At 31.8% G+C, this 26,906-nt stretch overlaps 3 protein-coding genes across 4 annotated transcripts in view; 1 reads left to right on the top strand and 2 right to left on the bottom strand.

The window, feature by feature from the left end:
- The window catches only part of LOC143257761 (L-tryptophan dehydrogenase-like), a 113,914-nt gene that overhangs the window by 37,739 nt on the left and 49,269 nt on the right, over positions 1-26,906 (bottom strand). The gene's annotated exons all lie outside the window — the stretch shown is intronic.
- Positions 1,900-19,869, bottom strand: LOC143256348 (N-alpha-acetyltransferase 10-like). 2 transcript variants are annotated; one of them, XM_076513455.1, is made up of 6 exons: positions 19,730-19,869; positions 17,366-17,464; positions 13,480-13,538; positions 9,412-9,457; positions 5,969-6,129; positions 1,900-2,033 (listed from the first exon to the last, which is right to left on the bottom strand). In XM_076513455.1, exons 1-6 carry the CDS (start codon positions 19,748-19,750, stop codon positions 1,934-1,936), a joined length of 486 nt encoding a protein of 161 aa, XP_076369570.1. In that variant the 5' UTR covers positions 19,751-19,869; the 3' UTR covers positions 1,900-1,933. The 2 variants fall into 2 exon arrangements, with proteins under 2 accessions (XP_076369570.1, XP_076369571.1); XM_076513456.1 differs by lacking the exon at positions 19,730-19,869 and adding an exon at positions 18,735-18,776.
- Positions 20,878-25,914, top strand: LOC143256347 (uncharacterized). The gene is made up of 3 exons (XM_076513454.1): positions 20,878-21,484; positions 23,445-23,551; positions 25,454-25,914. The coding sequence occupies exons 1-3, from the start codon at positions 21,194-21,196 to the stop codon at positions 25,590-25,592; spliced, it is 537 nt and encodes a 178-aa protein (XP_076369569.1). The 5' UTR covers positions 20,878-21,193; the 3' UTR covers positions 25,593-25,914.

Raw genomic sequence — 26,906 nt, 5'->3', positions numbered from 1 at the left:
TTTAACAAACCCCCACCTGAATTAGTACATTAGTGTCCTATCATTTTACAAACCCCTACCCGAATTAGTACATTAGTGTCCTATCATTTAACAAACCCCTACCTGAATTAGTACATTAGTAGCCTATCATTTAACAAACCCCCACCTGAACTAGTACATTAGTGTCCTATCATTTAACAAACCCCTACCTGAATTAGTACTTTAGTAGCCTATCATATAACAAACCCCCATCTGAATTAGTACATTAGTGTCCTATCATTTAACAAACCCCTACCTGAATTAGTACTTTAGTAGCCTATCATTTAACAAACCTCCACCTGAATTAGTTCATTAGTGTCCTATCATTTAAGAAACCCCTACCTGAACTAGTACATTAGTGTCGTATCATTTAACAAACCCCCACCTGAACTGGTACATTAGTGTCCTATCATTTAACAAACCCTACCTAATTGGTACATTAGTGTCCTATCATTTAACAAACCCCTACTTGAATTAGTACATTAGTGTCCTATCATTTAACAAACCCCTACCTGAATTAGTACATTTGTGTCCTATCATTTCACAAACCCCTACCTGAATTAGTACATTTGTGTCCTATCATTTTACAAACCCCTACGCAAATTAGTACATTAGTGTCGTATCATTTAACAAACTCCTACCCAAATTAGTACATTAGTGTCTTATCATTTAACAAACCCCTACCTGAACTAGTACATTAGTGTCCTATCATTTAACAAACCCCCACCTGAATTAGTACATTAGTGTCCTATCATTTAACAAACCCTACCTGAATTAGTACTTTAGTAGCCTATCATTTAACAAACCCTCACCTGAATTAGTTCATTAGTGTCCTATCATTTAACAAACCCCTACCTGAACTAGTACATTAGTAGCCTATCATTTAACAAAGCCCCACCTGAACTAATACATTAGTGTCCTATCATTTAACAAACCCCTACCTGAATTAGTATTTTAGTAGCCTATCATTTAACAAACCTCCACCTGAATTTGTTCATTAGTGTCCTGTCATTTAACAAACCCCCACCTGAATTAGTACATTAGTGTCCTATCATTTAACAAACCCCTACCCGAATTAGTACATTAGTGTCGTATCATTTAACAAACCCCTACCTGAATTAGTACATTAGTAGCCTATCATTTAACAAACCCCCACCTGAACTAGTACATTAGTGTCCTATCATTTAACAAACCCCTACCTGAATTAGTACTTTAGTAGCCTATCATTTAACAAACCCCTATCTGAATTAGTACATTAGTAGCCTATCATTTAACAAACCCCTACCTGAATTAGTACATTTGTGTCCTATCATTTCACAAACCCCTACCTGAATTAGTACATTTGTGTCCTATCATTTTACAAACCCCTACCTGAATTAGTACATTGGTGTGGTATCATTTAACAAACTCCTACCCAAATTAGTACATTAGTGTCTTATCATTTAACAAACCCCCACCTGAACTAGTACATTAGTGTCCTATCATTTAACAAACCCCCACCTGAATTAGTACATTAGTGTCCTATCATTTAACAAACCCCTACTTGAATTAGTACTTTAGTAGCCTATCATTTAACAAACCTCCACCTGAATTAGTATGTTGGTAGCCTATCATTTAACAAACCCCTACCCGAATTAGTACATTAGTGTCCTATCATTTAACAAACCCCCACCTGAACTAGTACATTAGTGTCCTATCATTTAACAAACCCCCACCTGAACTAGTACATTAGTGTCCTATCATTTAAGAAACCCCTACTTGAATTAGTACTTTAGTAGCCTATCATTTAACAAACCTCCACCTGAATTAGTATGTTAGTAGCCTATCATTTAACAAACCCCTACCCGAATTAGTACATTAGTGTCCTATCATTTAACAAACCCCTACCTGAATTAGTATGTTAGTAGCCTATCATTTAACAAACCCTTACCTGAATAACAAAACTTACTAAATCTCTTTTCATTGCATAAGCATCCTCTCCATCAGCATAGTATTTTGGTTCAATTTCATTAATCCTGTAAAACAATGCTATATGTACATAATTACAATTCATATAACCAAATACATAGAAATTATTTACAAAAATACAAAACAAAGAGAATACATTTTATTCATAGACAACAATGAGTCTTCAAAATATACATATTTTTTATCACTGACCTTCTTCAATTACCTACTTCTACATTATAACTTGTTACCCACATGCTGCAGCAATATAACTTATAAACAGTCCTATGACCTTCTTTAACAATAAGCTTTACCATTGATGTGTAACAGTGGATTTACTATTGACCTTTGTGCAATAAGACTTGTGACTAATCCTTTTTAACAATGAAATTTATGACTCTTTGTTATAATAAGATGTATTAACTACTGATGTCTTTGACATATAACAATAAGACTTGTGACTAATCCTTTTTAACAATGAAATTTATGACTCTTTGTTATAATAAGATGTATTAACTACTGATGTCTTTGACATATAACAATAAGACTTGTGACTAATCCTTTTTAACAATGAAATTTATGACTCTTTGTAATAATAAGATGTATTAACTACTGATTTCTTTGACATATAACAATAAGACTTGTGACTAATCCTTTTTAACAATGAAATTTATGACTGTTTGTAATAATAAGATGTATTAACTACTGATTTCTTTGACATATAACAATAAGACTTGTGACTAATCCTTTTTAACAATGAAATTTATGACTCTTTGTAATAAGATGTATTAACTAACGATTTCTTTGACATATAACAATAAGACTTGTGACTAATCCTTTTTAATAATGAAATTTATGACTCTTTGTAATAAGATGTATTAACTAACGATTTCTTTGACATATAACAATAAGACTTGTGACTAATCCTTTTTAACAATGAAATTTATGACTCTTTGTTATAATAAGATGTATTAACTACTGATGTCTGACATATAACAATAAGACTTGTGACTAATCCTTTTTAACAATGAAATTTATGACTCTTTGTAATAATAAGATGTATTAACTACTGATTTCTTTGACATATAACAATAAGACTTGTGACTAATCCTTTTTAACAATGAAATTTATGACTCTTTGTAATAATAAGATGTATTAACTAATGATTTCTTTGACATATAACAATAAGACTTGTGACTTATCCTTTTTAACAATTTATGACTCTTTGTAATAATAAGATGTATTAACTACTGATTTCTTTGACATATAACAATAAGACTTTTCACTGACACTCTTCATTAGCTACGACTTACCAATGACATTTTAACAACTGACTTATCACTGATTCTCTACAATAACAAACTTATTAATGACCATATTAAACAATTATGATTTATCACTGACCTTCAACAGCTGTTTTGTCTTTATTTCTATAAACAATTATGTCAATCAATGATTATGTTCAACAGTTACATATTGTTCTGATACTGAAAGTTACTAGGGATATAAGAAAACAAGGAAGGTGGTAGTCTGTGAAGAATAAAGGTCTACATTCAGTAAGAAAGCAGATAATCAAATAACAAAAAGAAAAATCACAAAACAAGGAAGGTGATAGTCAGTGAAGAAGGAAGGTTTACATTTAGTAAGAAAGCAGATAATCAAATAAAAGAAGAAAAATCACAAAACAAGGAAGGTGATAGTCAGTGAAAAAGGAAGGTTTACATTTAGTAAGGAAGCAGATAATCCAATATAAGAATAAGATAAATCACAAAAAATGAGGAAGGTGGCAGTCTGTGAAGAAGGTAGATCTACATTTAGCAAGGAAGCAGATAATCAGGTTTAGTGTTTTTAGTTAATCCTGTGAAACATTTATGTTGTATCAATCACCTGTAACAGTGACACATTTTGCATCTTGTAAAACAACAATATATGATATAAATCACTAATACATATAACCAAACACACATAACAAGTTCTCTTAAATGGTATAGAGAACCTGCTTATTCAAATTTTTAGAACTAAAATGAATTTCCAAAATGGACGTTACCTCTGAAATACTGAATGTTTTTCCTTTTGAACTTTGTCTCTTGACAAAACATGCAACTCAAATTTATGAATGTTCTTTTTACATTGCAGAACACTTATCACTTACCCACAGTTCTATACTCTCTCACCTTCCCTGTCGCTTTCTGTGCAGTAGTCAAGGGATCTTAAATTAAGCTCTCTTTATCTGCCATAAGTTAGATGTAATTGAAAATTCAAGTTCTGATGGAAATACAGTTGTGGGTAGACAGAAAGAAAGGTACTTTGGTGATAAGTACATGTTTGAAAATCATTTAAACTTAGAAATTCTTAATTTTTTGTCTTATTTAGCCTAAAATGTGTAAGTTTTACACAATTACTTTTATAACATTAAATAAAAAACAAAAAGTTTGGTATTCATGTTTGAATTCAGGTCTTTTGCCACTGATGGGTAATTTTTGTTTTTATATATGTTGGTTGTCCACAGAATTATTAATGTTTATTACAAATATGCATTGCAGAACACAAAGATAAACATGGACTCAAACAGAATGTCCTTTAACTGGCTTTCTAACTAAACTATAAACAGATTTAAAAAATTCTCTTAGCTGTAAGAGTTTAGTACCAAGATCATAAACAATGAAACTGTGGATAAATATCTGAGTGTCAAAATGAAATAATACAAACACAGAATATTGTACAGAAAGAATCAGTCCTTTTCTGTTTTAAATAATACAAAAGTAATATTAAAGAGAATTACTGAGATATGTTGGAATACTGAATGATACCAGAGAGGTGTGTTATGTGGGTTTAATTACATCTTAGTAAAGCAAGAACCCTGGAGTTTCTAAGTTCATATTCTGACTTTTTAATATCTATAACATGTGTTTGTAATTTTGTTGAGGACTCAGAGAACTATTTAATGGTAGAATAAAAATCTAAGTTCATAAATTTGGAGCAGAATTCCATTATGGCATAGCTAAAGCAAGATTTATCTATATAGTTCTTTTTGAAATTAAAAAACTTAAAAGTAGATAATATAATAACTTAATTAAATTCTGAATGCATCTCTATAGACTATAAATATCATAATACCAACCAGGAATGCCAATATGCAGTGGAATAAATACCTGAACAATTAGAACTGAGAATGTAGCTAAAATGTTAGTCCACCACATTATATCCATGTAGTGTTAGTCCACCACATTACACACATGTAGTGTTAGTCCACTACATTACACACACAGTGTTAGTCCACCACATTATACACATATAGTGTTAGTCCACCACATTATACACATATAGTGTTAGTCCACCACATTATACACATATAGTGTTAGTCCACCACATTATACACACAGTGTTAGTCCACCACATTATACACATATAGTGTTAGTCCACCACATTATACACACAGTGTTAGTCCACCACATTATACACATATAGTGTTAGTCCACCACATTATACACATATAGTGTTAGTCCACTACATTACACACATGTAGTGTTAGTTCACCACATTACAGGCACACTACCCAAGTAACATCTCCAACTAAGTTACAGAAATTCAGCCAGTGGCAAAAATACTTGCATCAGATAAAACCTTGTACAAGTTATCAGCATGATTTCAACAAGAAAAATATATGTTTTGACAGGAAAACGGGGCTTATATAAGGTATCCTAATGCTTGCATAATAAGTCAAATGTGAAATGGGACAGTAGAGAATTACTGGTAGGTGATGCAGCTTTGCAAAACATAAGAGACATTTAGAAATTCTGAGTTGATAACATGAGTTCACACCCAACATGAAAAGACTCAGTAATTCATAGGTAAACCTACATGATTTGAATACAAGTTTTGTTATTTGACACAGAGAATCTACTTGTATGAAACACATGCTTTCTTATATAATACAAAGAACCTTCTGCATAAAACAGTTTTTGTAAGTAAAAAAACAAAATCAGTGCATACAAAGACTTACGTAAATCCTAGTGTGTTGGTGTACAGGTGAAGAGCTGCACGGTTACTTTTACGAACGTGTAAAGACACATATTTGGCATTGAAACATTCGACCATTGCTCTAGATGACTGGTCCATCAATTTCTGAGCAAGTCCCAAACGTCTGTGTGATCGTTTTACAGCCTAACAAATGAAATTCTCAATGTAGACACTTGACATAAAGTGAACAACAAAGTCTCTACTACATAAACAAACTGAATCTTCATCTTTCGTTACCACATCCCTGCCACCAGTGATATTAATGTTGAATTTGTAGAAAATAATTATAGTTCGTATCTGCAGCTTACACCTGCTGACCTCACCATCTCGTGATTTCTAGTTGACACACTCAACTTTTTAAACTTTTATCCAACACTCAGATGGTGAGTTGAAAGAATACAGATAACTCTGTTTAATTTCCAAAACTGTTTGTTTCTTCTCTAGTGGTTTAATAGATTTAACCACACAACCAAACATTTCTGTCACTCCTGAACTGTGCTGAATCAAGATGCTCACAGGGTCTAAGCCCCTTCTGTTTGTAGGCCCTACCAACCTTACAACTTAAACCAAAGATTAACTTTTAAGGAACATTTTCATGGACTCATAGTTATCATAGGCCTGAGGCACTGTGCTTGTTGTGGTTAATAAATATTCAGGCCCTGAAGAAGGAAAATAATAACAAAGATCAAAGTTTATCATGAAATACATATAAATCTGTAAATATCACTCTAAGATACATAAAATAATGTGCTGGTATCTGTCTGCTCACTTAAAAACATCTGATATACAGAAACCTTTGAATATCACTCTAAGATACAAAATAATCTGCTGGTGTCTGTCTGCTGACTTAAGAACATGTGATACATAGAAACTGTGAATATCACTCTAAGATACATAAAATAAGCTGCTGGTATGTGTCTGCTGACTTAAGAACATGTGATACATACTTTAAAGGAATCCATTTGGGGAAAGAGGAAAGAATTGCTATGAGTTAGCTTAAGAGAAAGTAGCAAAATCAAAGAAGTCATAAAAATATAATTTTGGAGAAAGAGATGTGAAACCTTTACAAACACGTTATATAAAGACCTTTGTCACATGAAGAGTAAGAACATTATTCACAGCTGAAACTTAAGCCTTTTTAGCTTATATCACTCAAAATTATATTTCTCTGACATTTATATTGATTTTTAAAAACAATTATCATTTTCAGACAAAGAAAAAAAACACACAATTCAAGCAATTGAAATAGAATTAATAAATATAATATGTCTGTTGTAGCCACTAAGTCTAAAGATAGTGTTCTCCATACCATAAAATATATTTCATATGAATCTCATATTTACAACTCAACATTATATACTCAACTCCCCACAGAATACACAAAGAGAAACTAAGGTATTGCTGAAAAGTTTCCCAGCTTGTGTGAGAGCTCTAACCCTACAATGCAATTATAAATAAACTATAGCCCTCTGTCAGTATGAGTGCAAAATATCCTCTTCACATTGTATTCCTGTTGAGCACTTTGTATATACCAAAGCTCATTCCTGATGAAATAAATAGTAATACCAGAATTCCAAGAAACATGTCGATCATCAGAGTTTGAGTTCTGAGAACGTGTGCTCCTTGATGGCAAATGTATGATACCATCACAGAATTGTTGAAATGAATTGTGATTATTTTCCCCTTCAACTGCACTTGAACCATTGCCCACTGAACAGTAAGAACTTCTAAAATATTGACATGGAAGGAACATATTATTGATTAAAAAACTCTGGAATTCCTGACCATCGATATGTGCACCCTATACCTGAAGTGGGGCACGTGTGAAGAGAAGAGTCTTGGGATGGGGAGAATGTACAAGAACACTGATGGTAGTGTTGGTCCAATCCAACCACCACTGAAGATCTAAGATGCTGCTCTTGAGTGAAGAGACTGGATGATCCAGTTGATTGTACTTCATGATTCATTGGTCATGCAGTGATCACTCAAGAGATTATGTGTACTTGTTCCAAAGGAATTAGAAATTAGAGGGATGGCCTCATCATTAAAAGAGAGAGAGAGAGCTATCAATGAGTAGAAGGAAAAATGTGTAAGAGCCAAACTGGCTGTTCCATAGCCTTGAGCTGGAAGTTGGCTGAGCCCAGCATACAAATGCTTTGAAAAAGAAACCAAAATGGAGAATGTATTGAGCTGAAAAGAGAATGGATTTCTTAACTTTGATAAAAAAAAGCCTTGGTAGATTACAAAAGGAGAATCTGGGTGTGTTGATGAGATGGTGCCAGAAGTGACCAATCATCCATGTAATAGTGTATGCCAAAAAATGAAAGTGATGATAAGAAAAGGCTTTTACATTTCTTCCATCTAAGTTTTTAGTTGAATTAAAACAGTGCAGATGTACTATTAATAAAAAGGCTACATTTCTTCCATGCAGATGATGAGCTGCATTGGAGAAACACACATACAATATATATGCAGATGCACACCTTGCTGCATATAAAGGCTTGTTTAGCACATGATAGTTACAGTAGACTTAATAGTGGGTGGTGGTTGGGAGCTATACTAGTTTATTTAGATAACTGGATGAGACTCTTCATGCTAGTATGATTTGTTTATTGTGCTCAATTAGTGCCCTTCTACCATTTGGGGGATGGAATGCTAACTTCAAGAGGTAAGTTTTCAACTTACTCTCAAATGGTAATACCATATTTTCTTATTCTTATTTTATTTTAGTTAATTTTTCCTCTTTACTTTGGAGAGCAGTCACTTCCCACAACTGTCTGCAAGCAGAGAATAGTGATATAGACATAGGTTGTTGTGAGCTTGAGCACCCACATCTCGCTCTACTAATTTCTATTTCTATATCTATTCTTTATTTCTCTTGAGACTGGCTAATGGAGATAAACAGTTTCTTTCAGGTATAGTCCCAGATCCGAAGTCATTCAATTTTAATGAAAAGTTCTTTAGGTCAATAGATAGACGGTGTGTCCCCACTGCAATAAGGGTCCTACTTCTGCAATCACCTCCCAAACCTAGAGTACATTTTACAATCCCACATTATAGCTTGTACCCTGGGATTGTTTTAATTAATGCAGTATTTTTTGTTTAATTTATTTTTGTTTTGTTTTTAAAATTATAACAAGCTAATACAATTAGCTTGAGGTTTAGCTTTGCTGTTTTTAATGCAGTCCTTTCTCGTGATTTTGTTCACTTAACTTTATCAGTATTAATTTTCACTAAAAATATATATATATATATATATACACAAACCAAGAGGGGAAAAAACATTGACTTTTGTCTCAGTTGATAGAATGCAATTTGTTTGAAAAACTTTTTCATATTAACTTACAGATTACAATATCAACTGCATTTGACAATAATCCTCTCTTAATACAATAATGTTTTGTATTATTTAAAAAAATGTTTTACCAAGGAAGTGATATGTCCATGTGGGTCATCATCAGAGTCTTCTTCCCTGAAAAACACAAACTTATAGTTTGAAAATTAAAATATCCTTTAGAAATGTTATTAATATATTGAAAAATAAAACTATTTAACTGGAAAGGACTATTTTATGAAACAAATAAAAATCCTATACGGTTTTTATCGACTACTTGAAATCAAGTATTTTCATAAAAACTATTTTATATTTTCCACACAACAGTTTACAAATATGACATGCTCATTCCACGTCAACTCACCCAGAACTCTTCCCAGTTCATGTCATAAATTTTCATGAAAATATTGAAGCAAAAAATTCATTTTGGTTTATTCAACTGCAAAATCCTAAAGCTGTATTGCATGGCTGAATATATTAAAATGATGTTTTTGCTTGAATATTTTCATGAAAATCTGTGACATGAACTGGGAAGCCTTAGGTGAGTTGGCATGGAATGACCCAACAGTGGTCAGTATCTGCTATCAACTAATTAAATCATCAACCGAATAATGAGCAAAACTTGTTTCATTTCAATTAAATGTGTGAACATTCTAACCATTCATTATGATTCACCAGTTAAGACCTTTTGCTGTAAACAATTTTAAGTAATATCTTACATGGGTCAAAAAACTTGAGATTTAATTAAATTTTAATCAGCATTTCTAAGCTAACAATACAAAATAATTGTAATAATATATATATATATAATAAAAATAACAAACAATTAAACATTTCAATCACTAATGTTCATGAAATTCACATAAATGAAACAGTTTTTCTATCTTTTCTGAATTTTTAAAAAGGCTATTATTAATGGCATTTCTAACAGACATCCTGGTTATTTGTTTTCTAAATATTATTAAAAGTAATAAAAATAATTAAAAAACCAATAAAGATGATGTAAGGATGTCAAGGCTAACATGTATAGGAACAAAGTAAGGATGAGCCCACACAACTGTACAAAAATTACCACATGAAAAACTTTTATCTAGAACTAGATAAATGCAAGTGCATTAATTCAGGTTTGAATAAAAACATAATGTAATTAATGCTTTGAAGTATCACAATGGGGAATTCCCATAAGCTTGTAACACTAACTTAATTGCTACTTATATCATAATTTTTATTTTTGTGTATTCTCCATCCTTACTCTCTGTACTTTCTATCCTTATAATTTTTTTATTTATTACTTGTTTCCCTCTTCAAACAATAACAATCAATGGCAGTCACTAAAAAAGCAGCACTTCTAGCTTGACATGACGAATGTCTTGATGGGTATTGTGTTGTTACTGAAATGCAATATTATTTCAACATTGTTCCAAGTTAGAATGCAACATATTGGTAAGTAAATCATTGTAACAGTTTCCAATAATGTTGTGCTAACCCTTCAGTAGGACATTCAACTGTTACGCTACTCACTCTACTTTAACAATATTTTTTGGTTAAATTGAGGGTCTTAAAAGTTTTAAAACCTAAGTTAGGTGTTTATAAATATTTCTTAGGTTATTATAAGAGAGATGAGCAATACATAATATGTTTCAGTCATTTCTTTCCCAATCCATCTGTACATAGTAAGGACTACTCTACTTTGTGACAGATAATATTAATCAAAAACACAAAATGTTTGTTTCTAAGAGTTTTTATTTCTATATTACTTACACCACTAAAAATAAAGACAAAAGGTATGAAACAATGAATTATAACCTGTCTGAGCCAATCAATACCAAACATATTAACATGTAAAGTGTTGTTGTTACTAAAGTTATATAACATGAATAAACATTCAAATCTTCTTATTGGCTTTCAAACTTAAGATAAAGTTATAACTGCCACAAGTTTTATTTTACAAAGTACACTGACGTGATTATAATTATTATACATTTAGACTACTTGAATATTAAAAAATACAACATTTTTATGATGTCTAAGCAAAGTTTTGCCTAATAATTAAAAAGTTTTTATCAATCATTACCCTGGTTGATTATAAAGTATTTAACTGTGACACTTAAAGCCAAAACATTATTAAAAAATATTGGAATAACAAGCAAAATGTACATTGTATTATTGCAACAGATGAGCAATAAAAGAACAAATCTTTCATTGTTTTTATATATTAAACAACACAGTTACAATGTGTACAATAAATTTTGATAAATAAAGTGTGGGATTAAAAACATAACTTAAACCACTATGTAAGACTTGTTAGTTCTAGCTATATTTCATAAAGTTTAACTCATACGATCACTATTTTGTAATTATTTATAGTGATATTCATAATTAATACACAACAACAAAAAGTTTTGTCTGAAAATGAAAACTTGATTTTTGTTTTCTGGAATTATTCTCCTCATACTAGAGAATAAGTTTATTTATACAAATAACCAACACCCCTTTAGAATCCATTATGTAATTTTTTTTTAAACCATCTTAAGTTTTTGCTTAATTTTAGTTCAAATACATCAAGGTGTTTGGTCAGATACTAATAAAACAATTTGAAGAAGACCAGCAAACAATTTGACATCCACATAGTAATAATTTAAATATAAAGGTTTAAGAATGTTAAAATAGTTTTTCCAGTTCCTTTTGTTGTGAACAGTGAAAATGTTTGTTATATCTGTTTCACAACTACAAAAATTTTGATCAGCAAGAGAACATCACATAGTTTAAGTTGTACAATTTCGAGTGGGGTTTGATGCTTAATAAATGAAACTTTATTACAATTTTAACACAAGAGAAAATCTTTGAAGAATTACTATTATTATTAGGAACAATCAGTTTATTCAAACAAATTATGAAACAAAGAAGTCATAAGTGGAGATTGTTTAAAGTTTAGTAAATATATCTTGTTGATGTGTGGCTTGTTTAAAATTAGTGGTTATACTTTTACCAGATAAACTCATAAGTGGAGATTGTTTAAAGTTTAGTAAATATATCTTGTTGATGTGTGGTTTGTTTAAAATTAGTGGTTATACTTTTACCAGATAAACTCATAAGTGGAGATTGTTTAAAGTTTAGTAAATATATCTTGTTGATGTGTGGTTTAAAATTAGTGGTTATACTTTTACCACAAACTATTTTCATTGAGTTGCAATATTAGTAAATAAAAAGTATCTTCATTATGTCCACCAGGTAAATGGATTTGTCAGATACATCAACTTTATCCATTTAGAAAACATGGTGGGTAACTGTACAATGACTCAAACCTTTACTAAATATCATATTTATGTTTATACAATATATATAACTAAGTTAGTTAACTGGCTACTCAATTGTTTCTAATTGAAGTTGTGACATGTTTACACAAAAACATTATTACTGTTATAAGTGATAGTAATACAGTTTCACTATTCAATTATCACTTTGATTTGAAGAAGATCAATGGAAACTTGTTTTATAAACTGAAACTATGTGATGGTATTCAGTCACTATCAGAGTCATTCATCAAATACAACATGTCCAGATTATGTTTAAAAGAAAATTAACAGTATAATATTGTTTTTAAGCAATAAAGATTTTCAAACAATTCACAAGTGATAACCTCCACAAGAGTTTATCATAATAAATGATAGGTAATTTGAAAACTACCTAAAAAAAGATGAATTACAATAGATTAACTGCCTGTTAAATACCATAACCAACTAGTTCTCAGCTGTGTACACCTGGTACATTAGCTTGGCTTATATATTTGTGTGCTTTGATATCATGAAAATGAAATATCACAGGAATATAATACGACCACCAAAGCAGTGCAACTGGAGTGAGGAGATTCAATAATCTATTCAGTTTTTCCCTGTATTACTTTTCCCTCCTTCCAATTTTAGATCTTTTTCTCTTTTAATAACCTAAATTTTTTCCAGAATTTTAATAATTTTAAAATTATTCCTATACCACTTGAATATTTATTCAAAAGAATATTCGTCCTTGCACAAAATTCTCTTACAAGTTCATTCATGTACTTCAGTGTTGTAATTAAAAGTATACCTTATGCATCATTACATTCTTAAGTATTTTATTATTTCATCTCTTAAGTTTTTGTCAATATCAAACTAAAAACTTACATTTTGGCCAATACATATCCTACTATCTTCCCTTTTTCATCTTCAGCAACATAAGACAACTACAACATAAAAATGTACACATTACAGAGGTTCACACAATGTGTAAACTACTAACACTAATAATAAAAATAAATAATTTTACCAAAGTGTTGCATTCTTTTCTAATTGTTTTCTTCAACTTCTCCTAACTTTCCAGACAAAATTCCTACAAAAGAGCAGGACCAACTGGCATTTCATTGTTTCTTAATAATTTTGCTTAACTTCTTTTTTCTCTAACAACATTAATCTCACCCACTTTAAGGTCATATGATACTATTGTAAGCCAAGAATGTCTACACGAGTGGCTGGTTCAATCAGCAACCATATAGGATGAGCATGTTCAGAGATTAAAACTTGCAACCCTTAGATTATAGGTAAAGCAGTCTAGCCACAAGACCAGGCCAAGTCCATTTTGCTTAAGTAATTCCACTTTATCTTATAAATTGATTATAAAATACAATAAAAAAACTGGAATATAATTATTTCAAAGCACAGTGTCACAGGAAAATATTCCCAACAACAATAATACAATTTGATAATTGATGATAAAATGTTCCATATTTATTTACAAAAATAGTTCTAATTAATGGATTAGGTCATTATCAGGAGGTAAAATCAAGTTTAATCATTTTGGAACTGTTTTCATGAATCCTCTGACATTTCCAGGTTTCTCCAGATTTGTGTCACTGTGATTATTTTACAACCACAAGTACACCTATCTTTATTCAGCTTTATTAAAAACCAAATTCACTAAAGCACACAAGCTATATTATGAACTGTTGATCTATTAACACTTTTATAGAAACATTATTCCTGAGTTTAGCTCTTACTTAATAATTTACAAATATCCTGGGCATAAATTATACTGGTGTCCCAACTATATCCATATAAATACTGTTGCGTTGATGGTTTTAAAAAAAGGAAAAACCACAAAATTATTCTTTCCATAATATTTAATAAGCATTCACTCTATTTACAATAATTAGATAACTTTAAGGATGAAATGTTAACATTTTCCTGGCCTGAAAACATATTACTGATAGCTACACAGCTTAACTCTTTCTTGTAACCAGTCTGCCAAAAGTGTTTACATGTAACTCTCACCTAATTTCATGTCATCTAATGTGAATTGCACAACTTCATGATGATGTAATTATGAGGTAAATCCCTTCCCCATTATGAGGGGGACACACTTCCATACAAAATAATTATCTCTCTTCACATGTATTTGTAAATCTTCATTCTTTGATGAGGCAAACAACAATGAAGTGCACTAGAAGTGTGGAGAGAGGACAGGAATGTGTATGAAGTGAATATCCATTGGAAATACATTCAGGTAAGAAGAATACTAACTTCTGAGATAATACCACACCTTTTAGCTATAATCTCACATTGAAATGGTTTCGGGACAGGTCAACGTGTTACCTAGGCAAGCCTTTGAAAAAAGAACTTGAGGGAAAGTCCATGGAATGTGACATCCAATGGCAGAGGCACATCTGTGGGAGACTCACCTTGTCCAGTGTATATTCTCCATTCAGGATAAAAGTGTTGAAGAATCAATCATGCCTTGTGTGTCCCAAGGATGTGCAGGCCAAGAGTATGACCACCTAAGTACTTGTACACAAGAATTTGGAAAGCCAATATGTGTAGCAAGGCTAGAGTACATTTAGACAGTACCCTGCGTGTGTTCATCTCAACTCCATCATAAGAATATTGGACTAAACAATCCAGAAAATATCTGGGCAAGGAAAGGGAGTAAGACAGAAAAGAAGTCCACAAGATACAGGAAAAAGTAAAATAACCTGACCCAGCAGTAGAACAAATCATCGAGGGTATTAAAGTGGAACGGGTTAGAGAGGGTAAAACAAACACCTACAGAAGCTATCTGTGTGCTATAGTTTTGGAACTATTAAATCAACAGTAGCATCACAATATATGGTTTTATGGTGCATCACAGTTAAACCTATTTTTTGTTTTCTGCTACACGTGCATATCGAGCATTTTCCCGTGATAATTTTTCAAAATTTTCAATGTAATTCAGAGTTTATTCTTAGAACACAATACTGGTCAAAGTAACTACTAAGTTTGTATCACCTTGGTTATTCACAACACTGACTGAGTCACCAAAATTATTGCAGGTCTTTTCATTTAGAAAAGATCAATGAATCATGAATGATGCTATGAATTAAATCAGTGGTCTGTTTGAGTGGTAAACAATGGGATAGTCTGATACTATAACCTATATGTTGACAAGACAATGGCACTCAGTCAGGTATGGTTGGAGAAAAACAAAAAAAAAACTATATACAAAATCCTGCTCTTGAAAGACAAACACATGATTCTTGTCAAGCATTGTCTTTCCTCAGTGAAAGGCAGAATTTCAAGATAACATTCCACTCTATTTATGTAATTATATTTATTACAGCTTATAAGCAGTACAATAACTAAATTATATAATGTACACATGTCTATTTGATGCTGTTCTCCAAATAGATGTGTATTATACATAACACAGTATCCTTTATTCTTTCAGAATGCTAGTGAATGTAGTTTGTTCAAGTCATTTGGAAGTGCACAGATGTTTTTGAACATCTACATTGAACCAAAGTGGCATTCAACATACCATATAACACATAAAAACTTACATTTCAGAATTTTGTTTTAATATTTATTTTTAAATTAAGAAACTAACTAATGTATAATACTAAAACTGGAATTATATTCTACAATCCAATACTAAATATTTTGAGATGCATTCATAAAATAATAGTTCAATAAACTTTTAAATGTAAATATACAAATTTGATGACATACTCTGTCCCCTACCTGCAGGAAAACCCATAGCAATAGGGCTAACGCTTTACTTTTTTCGACCATTCAGGTTGATCTAAAGATAGCTAAGACTGGAAGCATACCACCCATATGAGATTATCATCACCCATTTAGCATGCGTGTAGGAAACTATTACATCATAATAGAACAGTCATCGAGTTTCTCATTCTAGCTGGTCAGTGATCACTCATAACAATGCTGCAGGCATCAATACTCAGATACAGTGGTCAGAAATGAGGAGTGGTCAATGACTAGGGGCCTTTCAAGAGGGAAGACCAGCGTATATAATGTTTTACTTTTTTTAACAAGCACATAGACTTAGCTAGCATTTTGATAAGATTTGTACTTTTAAGACGTTTCTGAGACCTAAGATTTAAACAGGATGTGTGACAGATTACATCAAAACAACCTTAAGGTATGCTCTATTTTCATGTACATAGACTATAAGTACTATAACTTAAGACTTTCATCTGACTAAACTAATAATACAGTGTGTTAATAATGTTCTATCAACAAATACATAAGCATTTCTTATAATGTTAAATTTAACTTTTGTTTCTGTTGTAAAAAATATTTTCACTGTTTACTCTATGTCTAATCTCTTTCTTTTGTAATATGGTGTCTGAGGGAAATCAGAGCAATCTAAGAATTTCACACTGTTTATACCTAATAAAATATATATATATGCACACATGCTATATTAAAGTTAATGCTTTAAAATGTCATGTGACTTTCTAAAATGCCACAGCTAAACTTCAGCTACAGAGTCATGTTTTTCCCAACATTTAATTACACCTGTTGAGTATTGTGTGTTATAAAAGAGTACAAATGATGTGACACTTTCCTACAATTTTCTCTGAGTGGGAGAAGCTCATATATTCTTCTAATTGTTTATGTTAAAAGTCAGACAAAACTATTTATTGTCTAATATCTACCACACAGTTACTACAGAAACTCATTCTCTTTCCCACTGAAGGTTTCAACCATACTTTAAATGTTATAATTAAAATCTTACCTGTGGCCAGGACAAACCATGATAAAAATAATATTTCATTTGATAGTTTTCAGGTAAACAAAGTAAGTTACAATGTTGCATGTTCATCAAATCTTCTGGCTAAATAGAAAAATAAAACAACAAATCAATTTTCTGTGTAAAAAGCATATTACTTACATTCATATTTTCTGTCAAACTAAACTTTAACCCTTTAACTATGTTACACCATAAAGCTTATAGCATCACATGGGAGTTCCCAAGTCATCTAACGGTTATATGCTCTGTAGGTGAGTACTTCATATTTTCAGCAGAATAATATGTATTTTCAGAAATACCATTTTCTGGTATAATTGAATATTACTGGTTGGCCACAATAAACTTTAAAATAAAAACATTGATGATTCTTCCACTTGTACAAGATTATCTCTCTATCATTCCATACCTATAAAGTGAATACTTGATATGCCCAAATATATCTCCCAAATGAAGATTCAATACCAGATGTATGTAAAGTGTGTGCCTTTTACAAATAAAAGGCATGATTTCATGAACATAGATACATTGTAGCTGTTTGATGTGGAACATGAAACAATATTTAGTCTTTCTGTGAAATTGGTTTGTGATAATTGTTCCATTTTCTAAAGAAACTATCAAATCATGAAAAGATGGTATCTAAACTGTTGAATCATGAAGAGACAGTATCTAACATATTGAATTATGAAGAGACAGTATCTAACATATTGAATTATGAAGAGATAATATCTAACTTGTTGAATCATGAAGAGATAGTACCAGGATTGGTCAGATTAATATAAAATGTTTAAACAAATTTTAAAAAATCATAATAATCCTTACCACACCATTCTCTAATACAGGTTTGTGAACCCGATAATGACTGAAGATTGAAACGTTGTTCGCTTCTCTATTAGTGCTTTCTCTAGCCATACCACCTGTTTTTAAATATATAACATTCTCTAATACAATTTCTAATCTACTTATAATGTTGAAATATGGAAAATATATGGTACCTTATGGGTGCCAATAAGTTTGAGCAGTTTGGAAATGTTTGTTGAACAGGTTTTACTGTTTCAGTGCACAAACAAAACATGTTCCAAAGGTGAGAAATAGAATAATATTGTAAAATCAAATTGTTCAGTCTCATAAATAGTCTAAAGATGAATAATTGGTATAATTAAAAAAAATGGGCATAATATTCTAATACAAGCAATTTGTGAATGGTAATAAAACTAAAAGGTGAGTAAACATTGAATCTTAAGACTTAGGGCACTACTGTAAAATCACAAACAATCTTTTTTAGTTGTCACTGATAACAACTAAATTGTTACACAGAAAAAATAAATAAAAATTAATAAAGAATTAATCTTCTTACACTTCAATCTTGTTATCAACCATCCAGTATTTGTGACACTGAGTCACAGATGGCATTTTCTTCATTACAACTTACATATTTATCTCATTAATACAGGCTATATTATCACCACCATAGCACCAGCTACACCACATTCACTACATAAACTGCAACTATGAACAGCTTAAAAAATGTCTGTCTTTATTTATAACTTGGCTGGTAATTAACTTTAACCTGGCCACTGCTATTGGCACCAACTGAAAGACAGCAATAAAAGCCCTTAACTTACTATTTCAACTTACCAGTGAAAGTCACTGCTACAAAAAAAAGCTTTTCACATGGTCACCAACAGTTCATGTGATTTGCCACTAAATAGATGATTTTAATAACCATGAACCAATTAATACCATTAACAGCAGCTGGGAAGAATACTCAGAGATACACGCTGGAACAATATTTTCTTTTTTCACTAATTTAAAACTAGTCTAGATCACCTTAAAAAAGAGAGCATTTCTTCCGTTTTGTATCTTTAGCATCCAGACTGACAAAGACTATAGTATAAAAACATAATAATAACAAAAGAGCACATAAAAAGTACTTAAATAGATTAAGTGAGCCGCCACAGTTTAAATATACACACTTCAGTGTGCATTGTGTATGCAATGGTTGTATACGTACTAACTGATACCATGCAGCTGTAATAAATGTACGTCATTAACTATGGCAAAAGTGTTTACGTGCTGTGTATTACGATATTTGGAAAGCATTGAATTATTTTGGGCGCGTATGGCAAAGTCTTCGCAAAGTGTTTGAGGATTCCTTGCCTGTACTTCAATTTGCTGTTGCCAGTGTGAGTAGCATTATCGTAGTTTTAATTGCCACCGTCTTAATTAACAGTGTCAATAGCCACTTCGTTTAAAGTAAACTTATATTTTTTTATAGTCACTAAGTACATTCTTAACATATAGTTATTAACAAAATGTAGATAAAATAACATTACAATATATGCAAATTACCTTCGCGCATCGAATATTCATTCTAATGTAATTCTTACAAATAAAACTAGTAAACTTGTAAAATTAACTACCGTTACTTCTAAAACGGCGAGCAAATATCCCAAGCGAGACTTTTGACAAAGCTCCCTCTGTCAAAAAATGTTTTTACATTTCAGACAAATTTATTTTATTGATTTAATATTTATGTTCACATCAAATCTAAATTATTTTGGGGTTTACTGAAAGAACAAAACGATTATATGATTACTTAATATCTGTTATAATGAGAAAGCAGTCTGAACATACGATTATGAAATTATATTTTCTGTTAATACTGTTCATTCCTTTTATATTTACAAATTTATACTAAATTGATGGATAGATACGGTCACATGGCATCGTTGTTTTATTATAATTTATGTTTACTTTTCAAGTCGCTTACTTTGAACTAACAACAGGAAGGTTAACAAAAATCTTTGACTGTTGCTCCAACCAGTTTAATGTGATGGATCATATAACGGTGGCAAGCTCAGTTCATTCAGGGCTACCCATAACTTTGTACATGCTTAAGAAAATATGCGAATCTGAGTTTTAGTTTTCGATGGATATTCTGTTTCTTGAACTTTGTTTGATTTTGCATTATATAAGTTGTTTCGAATATAGCGATAACTTTGTCCAATACTGAATTCATTATGACTAAATCAACTTAAGGTAATAGGAGAAGCAAAATCCTTTCATGTTATCTATCTTTCTGTATAGTCTATCAAAGAATGAAAGTCATTGTGTCTGACTTAGAAGACCCGGCATGACCAGATGATTTAGGCGCTCGACTCATAATCTCAGGGACGCAAGCCCAAATTACCGTCACACCAAACATGCTCGCCTTTCAGCCACGGGGTCGCTATATAATGTGTTCGTCTATTCCACTATTTGTTGGAAAAAGAGTAGCCCAAGAATTGGCGGTGGATGGTGATGAATAACTGCCTTCTTTCTAGTCTTACACTGCTAAATTAGGAACGGCTAGCGCAGATAGCCCTCATGTAGTTTTTGCCCGAAATTCGTAAATAAACATTTATTGCATTAAAATATAAATATAATAATAAAATTAAAATGCTCACTACTTTTTTTTTTTAATATTTATTTCGTACTTGACAGGTGACGCTATTCACGGTAAACAAGTGTGTAATTCTAACAAGAGTACAAGAGCATTCGTTGTAGGTGATTGAACGAAAGGTGTAATGCATAAAAGTCGTTTAGTAGGATTAACTGTTAGTAATTCCTTTAAACTTTTCCACATTCAAAATGTATCTGCGTATGAAAGAAATTTCAAGATGTGTGTTCATATTTCATATGTTCATACAAATAGCAATAAAAAAGTAGTTGGAAAACGAATATGGAATATCGGGACAAACTGTCTTTTGGGAATTCAGCAAACTCATTTAAATTACCATTTTTCTAACATGAATTTCAGTTCAACTGCGGCATATGATGAAACGAAGAAGAGTACTACTGATTTTCCTCTGTTATCATTGTCACCAAATCAGTTTGCAGATTTCATGCGGGAAAAAAAACATTAACCGATGTTTTGCAGTTTGGAATGAATCTGAACGGAAAGTTATGGTTTCACACCCAGAAATACAGCAAGTAGCTGACTGGATGACCACTGCTAACAATAGTTCAATGTATAAGAATCACGAAGGTATATTTTTGCAACTTGGTCTACGAACAGGCTGTCTTCTAGGAGTCTTCATATGGAAAACAAATCGTGGACAAGCTGTAAGCTGTTGGTAGTGTTGGTGCTACAGACTTTAAATTTGTAAAATATTGCAATCTGGAAGTAACGTTATTATTCTATTATATGTATTACATTTAGACTAAGTAATTTTATTTTGAAGTTCATGCCCAGTGACAATGTGAGGTGAGCTCTATCAATGTAAATGCTGTGTGGTATTCTAATTAACTTATTTTAGAGTTGGTACCATTGTATTTCTTATTGCTCTTATTGTAAAGCATATTTAATCATACCCTCTAGAATATTTCAGTTACAAAAATAACACTGGCTGGTTTTTATTTCCCAAGGTTGGGCCAACTCTGTCATCCACTTTTAAAACATAAGTAGAATCAGCAACTTTCCAGTCTTCACACACCTGCCCATTGTTTGTTCATTTACCAAAAATGAAAGTGAGACTTGCATGTTTGATCTTTGATCAACTTTAAAATTTTGAGGTAACTTTTTATGGTCCCTATGCTTTATCATTGTTTAACCTCTCAAATTTTACTGCTTCTCACCAATATTCATTCTTTGTTAGATGTTTCTGCCCTCAACTTTTGGAACTATATCCTTATTAGAGGCTAGCTCTAACCACTTGATGTAGAAGGTTATCCTGAATCACTTGAATTTCTGTACATTATTTGACACTGTACAGTTCGATAAAATGTCAAAAATTAGTTTTCTTTTATTATCATATCAGTAAGAATCAAGACATCGTTGTACAGTCACTCACATATTTGATCAGATGATTTAAAACTTTCTAAGCTTGATACCCTTGGTTGTAGTTCATATGTACTATTTGCCCTTTATTTTCATATGTTTGTCACTATTAAATGATAATTTTGAATATCAGGATATACTTATCATTAATATATTTTCAAATTTAATAAGTGTCAGTTATCCCATTTTACCATAGTTTTCCATTTTAACTATAGCCCTGAACTCATATTTTATTTTTAGCACTCTAAACATTAAAATAATAGAAACTGAATTTATTCTTTGAATTTACTATTTTTATTCTGTAAATCTAACATGTTATAGAACTTCATGTATTCAAATCATCATATCTCCATACTTCTTCAGGCTCCAACTATCCTGTTAGTTTCATTTCCAGTTTCCTCACAATTATTTAACTTTAGTTTAAGCAGATATTATTGTCATGATATCCCAGATTCAAGTATTTATCTTTAATAAACATACTCAGATTTCTCCAAACAATTTTTTCCCCTCTTGTATTGAGGAATTGGAAATGGCTCTGATGGAGAAATGAGCTGTATTATTCCAGAGGGTTATTGATTCAGTCATGTTAAGCTTGCCACACTGATGCACAATTTTAAATTAGTGACTGAGGCATTCATCAATGATGTTAACAGATATTTTCTGATAATTTATTGAGAAGCAAAGTTTGAAATAGTAAAATAACAAAAAATGAAGATGGTAGTTTTAGTGGTAGGGATAACACAGGAAGTCATATGACACTTGTGTTGCAAAAGTCCCACATAAAGTATTTTAAGAACACTGTTTATAACTTTTTGTAGTAAGTACATATGTACAGAAAGCTTTGTTTTTTCTTAGTTGTAAAAAGAATATGGGCCTGGCATGGCTAGATGGTTAGGGTGCTTGACTTGCATTCTGAGGGTCACAGGTTTGAATCTCTGTCACATCAAATGTGCTTGCTGTTTTAGCTGTGGGGCATTATAATGCTATGGTTAATTTACTATTCATTGGTGAAAGAGTAGCCTAAGAGTTGGTGGTTGGTGGTGATGACTAGGTATGTTTCTCTCTGGTCTTACACTGCTAAATTAGGGACAGCTAGTGCAGATAGCTCTCATGTAGCTTTCAACAAAATTGCAAAACAAACAATCCAAACCAGAATGGTTATGTGAGAATCTCTTTTATTTTTCTTTCTGAAATGAAACATATTTAAAACACTGATGAATTACCTTTGATACTTTGTATTTTCAGTGTGGTGGAATTCGCATGTTAGAGTACCATTCCATGGAGAAGTATTTACAGGAAGGCTTAAGGTTGTCTACTAGATTAGGCATCAAGTCAGCTCTGGCTGGATTATGGTGAGGGGATATTTATCTTTTTCATAGAAAGAGTGTTTTGAAATTTCTCACAGTTAGATAGTAATCCATGTTAAGTTCTCCAACTCAGTATTTAGATAGTAGAATGTGTGTATAAGACTTTAAAAGAATTTTGTCATTGGCAATAGTGACACTATATACATCTGTAGTGTTTTTAAATTTTAGGGTCATTGGGCTTTTGAACTCTATTAAAGCTTTTAATTAAAAAATTGGACTTCATTTTGTTCAGTGTGATTCCTTTTATATATTTTAATAATTTTACTTTTATTTTTACTTTTACCAGTTGTTCAGTGCTGGTAGCCTAGTTGCTTTGCACCAATGCTAAATAACCAATCAACCAGCCTTGAAGTAGAGGATAGTCTGCTAGTTTAGCTTTAGACTCATAACACAAGGCTGTAATATTAAATTATGAAAATACATATAGTTTAGATTTTATGATCTTATGTTGATGTGACTTGTGATGTACTAATCAAAAGGTTGTAATGTCAGGAAGTGACAGAATATTTAGTATGAGTTGATGTTATTTGTGATGTACTTATGAAAATGTTGTAATGTTAGGATGTGACGGAATCTTCAGTAAAATTCGATGTAGTTATTAAAAGGTTATAATGTCAGGATGAGACAGTATCTTCAATGTGAGTTGATATCACTTGTGATGCATCTAACAAAAGACGGGTGAGGATGTGACAGAATCTTCAGCTAGAGTTTTTGTCACCTCTGAAAAACATATGAAAAAGGTTGAAATGTTAAATTATGAACATTTTTAAATACCATGTTTTTAATTTTATGAATTATTCTGGCTTGTTTATGATGTGAACTTTAGTGTGTGTGTTGGTGATGCTACTAATAGATTTATCAACTTTTTGTAGTATTAGGATGTCATACCAGATGGCCTAACATCAAAGGGTCTCTAGTGCACGTGTTGGTGTGTTACTTATGATATATTTATCAACTTTTTGTTGTATTAGAATCTGATACTAGATACTTGAATTCATCTGTTCATAACACCATTTTCCAGTCATTAACAGTTCAGTATTTGTACATCTTAGCAAGTTTTAGTCTCTTAACAATATCTGGAGGTAAAGTGTTTTTAACTGTTACATGACCAAACATTCAATTTTCGTTGAGTGTTCTTGGTGCTGTAGATCAGGATACTTCTGTAATTTGATACATGATTGTTTATCTCATACTTGAGATCAGTGCCAGTCTTCCTTCTGTCTCGAAGGCTGCATAAATGAAGATACTTAACATCAGTATCATTGAGTTTAGTTTTCCTTCCATATTTTATAAATTACCTGTCTTGGACTCTCAACCTGGAGTGTATTTGACAGTGTTTGGGGAGTATTTCAAGTCTGCAGCAATGATTCTAACCAGCATCACATAAAGTAGTTATGTGAACTTTCAGCTCTGCAGGCAATTTTCTGTACTTTTTGGGCCATGGCATGACAACAGAATATATGGTGTTAAACACTGTTTTTATTAAGGTTTATTTATGGAGTGCTATTAAATTAATTTCTTCTGGCATATACTGGTACCATGTGTTGGCTCCTTGCTAGCTTCTTTACATATAGTTAAGATGCTGCATGGGATATCATGAAAGTTTTTCAGACCCTATGTTTGATCAGTGTGTTTAATCAAACTGAACCCTTATGGCATACTCTTGATATAAGTGTATGGGGATTAAATAATGGGAAGTATTCTCACCCTGGTTCATTTGGTTATCAATATGGATCAGTGAAGCATTATCATAGTGTTGAAATTTATTTTTGACAATGACATGGAAGGATTAGCCCCATAAAATGGAAAGAATCACAAACTGTTTTCTTGCCCTAACACTTCTGCACAGTACTGTGTGTGACAGTATCATTAATATACACACAATAGGACTTCCTCATGCTGTAAACATGCATCTCACTATACCTCCTGCCAGATGGAAGATCCACATACACAGACCAGGTCAGCTGCTGAGTCTAACATGTACACAGATGATCTGGTTTACAACATACTCAGTATAGATGGATAACATGACTGTCCAGCACAGCATCATAGGAAACCAAGGTGTTAAGAAATGTGCCCTAGTGAGGTTTTAACCCAGGACTTTGAGACTGTACTGCAGCTGTACCAGGTCTCAGGTTGGTTTGAATGTATTATAGAAGCAGAGTTTAACTATGGTTTCTGAATGTAACTTTTAGTTCTTATGAAACAACCAATCATTAATAGTTTTAAGAAGAATTGTCCATAACTTAGATTGAGGAAGTTCCCTTATTCACATGGATTACTGGTGACTAGATATACTGAACAGTGTCCTTAACTTAGACAAATAATGAAATGGACCATTGTTGTAGATATAGTTTAGTATTTTTCTTGGGTTGGAAATATTAAAGTGAGTAAATTGTATTTGGTTTCTGGTTTCTAATTAAAAACGGTGATTCCATTGATGACATGTCCAATAAGTACTTTTTATCAAGATCTAACTTGTTTACTAAAACTGGAATTGAACATGGTATATTAACTAACATTTAGAACAATAAAACCATATAGCCAATTATTGTAAGGTTCTCAGGTCTAGAATGTAAATTAAACTTATTCTAAGGACCAGAAGATTAGGCTTATTTGTTAACAGTAATAGGAAAATGTTACTGCTTATAAGGCGTGGTTTGAAAATGGTACTACAATGAAAATCAAATTCTTACAAAGGACAAGAAGACTAGGGTTATACCTGTAGTAGTGTGATTTGAAATAGAACTTTTAGTTGCATGGTGGTGTAAAAATGGTGTTATAACTGACACATTGGTAAGTTCAGAGGACATTGCAATAGTTACTGAGCACTAGGTTTTTTAACACCCTCTGAAAAGACGCTTCTAGTCCTGATTTCTCAAGCCCGTTCCCTGGCTGTGGTTTCGCTAGATAGTAGATAAACAGTGGGAATCTCGTTAATCCATTCCTTAATGGATTTAAATGGCAATTTCATTTAAATACAAAATTATTAGCCTAATAACCTTTCAAGTTGCTCTGGGGCCTATTAGGCCCCACTTTTTTCGTAGGAGTGTTAAGCTATAGCAGTTATTGAACATAAACAGATGTATAGATGCAGTTTTTGTACAGAATCTAATAGGTAGAAGGAAATACTCTGGAAAAAACCTATCATGTTTCATTAAATTGTGTTCCTTATGTGTGAATAGCCAAAACATAGATTACTTTTCTAATGCCCACATAAAAATAAAGAAAGGAAAAAACAGCTTGTTTTACATTATTTCATTAAAATGTTGCATGTATTTTATCACAAATAGGATTGGTGGTAAAGGACTTATATCTGAACCACCTGTCGACAAGGCTT

Source organism: Tachypleus tridentatus, chromosome 7 (assembly GCF_004210375.1).
Source record: "Tachypleus tridentatus isolate NWPU-2018 chromosome 7, ASM421037v1, whole genome shotgun sequence".
Lineage (NCBI taxonomy): Eukaryota > Metazoa > Arthropoda > Merostomata > Xiphosura > Limulidae > Tachypleus > Tachypleus tridentatus.
The sequence above is the reverse complement of the archived record's forward strand: the minus strand, read 5'-3'. Positions and strand labels throughout refer to the sequence as shown.